The 6,339-nt window shown below is 41.9% G+C and overlaps 1 protein-coding gene across 1 annotated transcript in view; it reads left to right on the forward strand.

Annotated features, from left to right (window-relative positions):
- PPM1E (protein phosphatase, Mg2+/Mn2+ dependent 1E) overlaps positions 1 to 6,118 on the forward strand; it is a 51,469-nt gene extending 45,351 nt beyond the window's left edge. The window contains exon 7 of the mRNA XM_018561704.1: positions 4,770 to 6,118. Within this exon, the coding sequence (XP_018417206.1) occupies positions 4,770 to 5,824 (1,055 nt within the window). The 3' untranslated portion in view covers positions 5,825 to 6,118. The remainder of the gene's footprint in view (positions 1 to 4,769) is intronic.
- Positions 6,119 to 6,339: the final 221 nt, after the last annotated feature.

Consider the following 6,339-nt stretch of genomic DNA (forward strand, 5'->3'; position numbering starts at 1 on the left):
TTTTGAATTTTTCTCTAGTCTAGTCTTGGAGCTCAAAAGTATCGGCACATGTACTCATACCGAGTACTGTACTTGGTATCTGTGCAACCCTAGAATGGACCTCAGTGACTGTACATGTGGAAGTACCCAATGGACATACTGACCCTCCCTGGGGAACACGGATGTCACTTTGATTGACCCTTCACTCTGAAATTGGGGGGGCTCTCCTACAGCAACACATACAGAAATAAACATTTGTTGTTTTTGTTGTCACCAGGATAAAAATCTCTACAGAGTTGGGGGCTAATCCTTCCCCGCTCTGTAGAAGTTTTTGACTTGATATTCACGTGACATTAACACCAAAACCCCCCCCCCCCCCCCCCCCGAAATGGAAATGAAAAATTCAAGATGTGTTTGTAATCCAAATCAAGAGAGCATCCTCCATAGATGCAAATAAGTAAGTGAGTGAGTGTAGCCAACCTTGGACTGAACATATGTTATTCCCAGGATTCACAAATTAAAATAAAGTAAAACCAGCCTGAAAATGTACTGGTAAGCTGCAATATATTACCTTTTTGTTTAGATGCGCTTGAAGTACCTGACTTTCCGACTGATATGCAAAAGTATCTCTGTTAGAGCAAGGCATGTTGTCTAAAATATATCCTTTGGAATAAAAGACAAAAAAAAGTGATCAGTGATGATGTGAGATGTTTTACCTCTTCAATTACAAAGGATTTAGGCACGGTAAAGCTGGGTTCACACCTAGGCGTATCGAATATGTGGCGCGCGTTTTTACCACAATTCACGGTAAAAAACAACGCGACAAACACACGTTTCCAAGGGCTACCTGGCTGTATCCCGATGGATACGCGCATCAACTACGCCCCAAAGAAGCTCCTGTACTTCTTTGGGTGTTGGCCGTTTTGTAGCGCGTTCATACGGCCTGAAATACGCCCAGGTGTAAACCATACCCATAGGAAACAATAGGATTTCGATGTTTGAGCATTTTGCAGAGCGTACGAAAGCGCTACAAAACGCACAGGTTCATGTCTGTTGGCTCACACTCTTTATCTAGCTGAAAGTTCTTTCTAGTGATGGTCATAGTTTTGTTCGGTTACTCACAGCTCTGTTATCCTTTACTTGAAGATTTCTGGCTGATAACTTGTTTTAACATCATGTCCTTTCTGAAGAGGTTTTTGCAGCACTTTACTATATAAACGATATAGGCCTGGTCATATTTGTTGAGAAACTGTTGACCTGGTAACACTGGTCAACTTGGTATTGTAATAATAGTCCTCATAAAAATCAGCATAAAGTATGGAATGTATTTTTAAAATCAAATTCTGTTAACTTACAATTGCATAAGGATTTATACTTATTGGGATAAAAGCATCGCTCTTTCCTTTTTCCTATTTTTAAAGATTGTTGTCCTCTAGCTTTTGGTCGTACAATGCTTTAAATATCTTAGGCCCTGGTGGAAGATGTTTCTTTTTGAATAAGACTTGTTTTAGATTTTTTTTTTAGTTTGATAGGTAGAATTGTATCTAAGCCAGTTATATAACACAGAGTAACTAAGAAGAAAAGCCAAAGTAGGAACAAGGACACGTGCTCCTCTTTGCAAAAATGTTTTATTGTGAAGCTTGATGGTTCAAAGAAAGGTGAAATACAAGTGAACAATGCATCTATCGTAGGCTGTACACAGCATGTAAGCATGTACATTTTCATAAATACTTTGCATTTAAAATGTCAGGTATTTTATTGTTGCACATATTGTATTATTGCAGGAAGTCTATTCATTTAACAAGAGACTGTTTAGTCTGAATTATTTTATTGTGTTTTAAAGATTTTTTTTTAAATTAACACGGTTTTAGCAAAAAAGCAAAAGGTAAAAAGAATGGATGTAAGTATATCCTTTTATATTGCTCTGCTCCAAACTGGGATTTAAATACCGTATTTTTGGCTCCATTAGATGCTCTTTTTCCCCCCAAAAGGAGGGGGAAAATGTGCCTGCGTCTTATGGAGCGAATCCCGACGCCCGATACATGCAGTTTTGGGCGTGGGGCGAGTAGTTTTTTGTACATTTAGCCCTGCTAAAGCAGAGCTAAATGTACAGTAGGAGCCACTGCTCGTTTAATACAAGTGATATGATTTTGTATTAAAACCGAGCTTGTGTTAAAACCTTGTATTAAAACCGAGCATCGGCACCGGCGGTGATCGAGATCACCGTAGAGCAGACGAAGAACGGACGTTCTTTGTCTGCTGTGTGATCACTGAGACATTGTCGCTGTAATCACTGCGCCACCTGTCTCAGCGGTCACTAACTGCAGCTTCTGTGACAGAAGCTACGGTCTGTCGAGTGCTCCATAAGGCGCACCGGACCTCCCTGCGTCCTATGGTCCGGTGCATCTTATGGAACACAAAATATGGTAATAATACTGACTGTTTTTATTGCCCCCAACTGCCTTTGAACCTGCCAACGAACACCATAACAACTGCTGTGCTGGTGAATGTTTAATTGGTAAGTGTGGCCAGTAAATCTCAAGAGATGAATCACACTTTTGTCCCAGTCCTGAAGAAGTTTACAACCTAAGGTCCCTATCTCATGTGCATACATACAGGGCCTCTTTAGATAGGAGCCAACTAACCTCCCAGCATGTCTTTGGAGTGTGGGAAGAAACCGGAGTACCCGGAGGAAACCCACACAAGCACAGGGAGAACATGGGTTGTGGTGCGCTGTCCGAAAAGAATGCCGTGTGCATGATTTTTTTTCCCCCTCTGTTCTTGTGCGTTGGCAGCCCATTCAAAATGAATAGGCTACCTTACTGCAATGCACATTAACATGTGACAGAAAGCAAGTTAACGCAACGCACACGGATGGCAAAGTGTCAATGGGCCTTAAAATGCCTATAACTCTAATACCAATACAGATTGACGCATTAATGTTCAAGCTGCTGACTTGTGAAGCTCCTTTGTGACGATTCTCCTTGAAAACAAAATTCTTAAAAACGGTTTATAGGTTCCATGATGCTTACACTGGTTCGCAGGCTAGTAAACATGGCTATTTTATTTTATCTGCTGCGAGGATTAGTGTGCTCATTCATTAACTGGGATGACTATGGAGGGGTGCATTGGTGCAGCAGAGGCAAGTAAATACGTGTGCATTTGTAGAGTAGCGGGAAATGCAGTGCACAGGCGGATATGCCTAATGACAAAGAAAAGACCATAATTTAGAGTATAACTTTTGTTTTACGATAGCATTTCCCTCATTGTCTTCTCTCTTCTCTCTCATCTACTCCTGTGACCCCCAAAGTCAGCATATAGCAGGCTACTGCCCGCTTGAAGGTATCTAATACTGGAAAGCAAACTGTTGACCACTCTGCTCCGTAACAAATAATAGAATGTAAGATTAAATATATGAGATTGGAACAATTTTTAAAAAATTGCACTGGAAATTCTAAGGAATATTATTATATGTATTTCATATCTGCTGCATAATAAAGCCCTTTCTGATAAAAAAAAAAAATAATATGCAAAATATGTTTAGACTTCAACTGAAGAAAAAAAAAGATAGGGTGCAAAACAGAGACTTCCGCACTTTCACTTTCTATCATGCAGACTCAACAGGAAGTGGGAGGATATTTTTGCAATGTGTGTGAATAGATATCATGGGAACAAGTTCTTTTGAATCCCGTGGAACGTACATCGAAACAAACTTCCCCCTGTGAACAAAAAAAGTGAACCGTGAAATCACAGCACACAAAAACGTGCACAAGGGTGCTTGGTCCTTGGACCTCGATTCCCGACCCCCCGGGGTGCAAGGCTCCTGACAGGGGTTGAGACTGTTGGTAGACCAACCCGAAGGCCGGTGGACCCCGATCCTTTGGGAGACCTGCCGAAACAGGTCCCTCACAGTACTAGGCAGGGGGCTCTCCCGAAGAGAGACCCCCCCACCTGGGTGGGAGGAGACGGAGAACCCTACATAAGGGCACAGAATCTCCTCCCAACATCAGGAACAAGGCCCCAAAGGAACCTGCACCCGCGGGTCAATTTAAAAATAAAAAAAGTGTCAATCGTGCATATAGTGCTTAAATAAAGCTAAAGTGCCAGTGCACCACTCGGACAGGCCTTAGGGGCTGGCCTGCAAAAAATATTGCCCCAGACTAGCCATAAGGCCTGTCTTGGAGGCGAAGTGCAGAAAAAAAGCAATATGGTGTCATGTCCTAGTGCACAGTGAATCACTTGTGGGGTCCCACACCCTAGTGATTTTCTGATGCACCCCTGGGACGCCACCCCCAGGGGGCACAGCACCACGGGCTTCTGCCGCCCCCAACCCTCCAGCCAGACCAAGCTTTGCATCTGTTCAGTCAGAAAGCCATGTACTGAGCTGTTCCCCCTCTCACAGGAAGCTATCATAGATATCATGGGAACAAGTGTCCTTATTAAAAGATTTCCCCTCTATATCTGTTCTGGTGGCAATTTACTCTTGCTTTCATTCTCTGTCAATGGAAATCAGTTCAATTAGAGAGAGTAAATCACCCTATCGGGGAAACGAAAAACAGTGAGAACCTGATAGAGGAACTATCCCCTCCCTACTCCAAAAATAAAACAAGTTTTGCTCTAGTTTAGTTATGCTTTAATCTTTTAGCATTTAAAGTCAGATTAAAAAACTACTGATACAATTTTGTATGGGTTACTATGCATTATTTTAATATGGACCTATATGGTGATTAGATAGATAGTAATGATGTGCTTAATGTAATGTTGTCCATATTGATTTTCTTGTCTTACAGGGGATGCTGAGCATAAGCCATATATCTGTGGTGAGGCAGACTCTTTTTCCACTGTCCTTGATGGATCTGAAGATTATCTTATTCTTGCTTGCGATGGTTTTTATGATACGGTTAACCCTGAAGAGGCAGTAAAAGTTGTGTCTGACCATTTGAAGGAGAATAATGGTGATAGCAGCATGGTTGCCCATAAGTTGGTTGCATCAGCTCGTGATGCTGGCTCCAGTGACAACATCAGTGTTATTGTAGTGTTTCTCAGGGACCTTATTGCACAATCCAACACAACCGAAGAGAACAACCAAACCGAGAGCTCTTTTGATGGGGGACAGGAAGATAATGGAGATAAGGAGAATCAAGGGGACTGCAAAGGGTCATCATGGCCACTTCATCAGTGTTCAGCACCTGCTGACCTAGGAGGTTATGAAAGTCGAGATTCTTTTACAGACAGAACTAGTTTGAACTTTGGTCCTGATATACAGGTTTTAGAGAAACAAGACTATTTAGACCCATTGCATGGAGGAAGTGGCAAGCCATATAGTGCCAAATGCTTTCCGTGCTCCCAAGTATCCAGAGCTAGCTCACCAAAGAGAGCCAATGGAAGCAAGGATTCTGTGAAAAAGGAGCCTTTAGAAAGTCCTCCAGCTCATGGAGAGAAAGAGAGTAATGAAAGTGTTGCAAGAAGTACTGGCTTGGGATATGTGAATATCTTGATGCCCCAAAAGGAAAGCTTGATCTGCCCTCGGGAGTTAAAGGATGAATGTTTGGAAGTAGTAGTAAATGGTCCAACTTTTAGATCTCCCTTACACTTCAGAAAGAGGAAAGGTGGGACTAAGGCCAAGCCAAGCTTTTCAAAGCTCCTATATTCCCAAAAGCCTTCTTACAAAGCACGGTCCACTTTATCAATGCCAGTGCAGCACATTGGCAAACGTAGGATATCAGTACATTGCCCTGTAGCTTCTAGGAAACTTAGTGTTAGGGGTCATTTGATGAATAGAGCTTTGCTTAAGGAGAGCAACTGTAGATCACTGGCAGACCTGCATAGGATCTATCAAGTGTAAAAGGTAACCTGAGTTCTTCTGTGTGTTATATAACTGTAGTGCTCCAGTGAATTAGGTTAGATTGATCCAGACTTTAATGGCATCCTTCTCTCTTTGTGTATTGATCTCACCCCAAGCAGTGCACAGCGTGGTACTTGATTTACATACAGATGGACATTTCCACAGTCTGAAGTGTCAGTTTGATTTCATTGATACTAGAATGCATAACTGCTGCCATGTTTGTATCGCAACATTTAAACATTTCCATTACCACATGCAGCAATTAGGAGAAAAACGAGGATAATGTAGGTTGTACTAAAATGGAAAATACAGTTTGTGCCCTTTGCTGTGAGCAGATGATTTAGATTCAGAAGCACCATGCAACCTATAATAAAAGTAGTACAAATTGTGTTGACACTAACCAAAATGTCTTGTGTGTGAGAGTCTCACCTGGTTTTAATGAGTACCCCTGTGGTGTTGTAGTCCTGGCTATTAGCAGAAAAGAGTTCTGTGCTCAATGAGAAGCTTGCTGGTCC

Source organism: Nanorana parkeri, unplaced genomic scaffold (genome assembly GCF_000935625.1).
Source record: "Nanorana parkeri isolate BGI_ZX_2015 unplaced genomic scaffold, ASM93562v1 scaffold539, whole genome shotgun sequence".
NCBI classification, from domain to species: Eukaryota; Metazoa; Chordata; class Amphibia; order Anura; family Dicroglossidae; genus Nanorana; species Nanorana parkeri.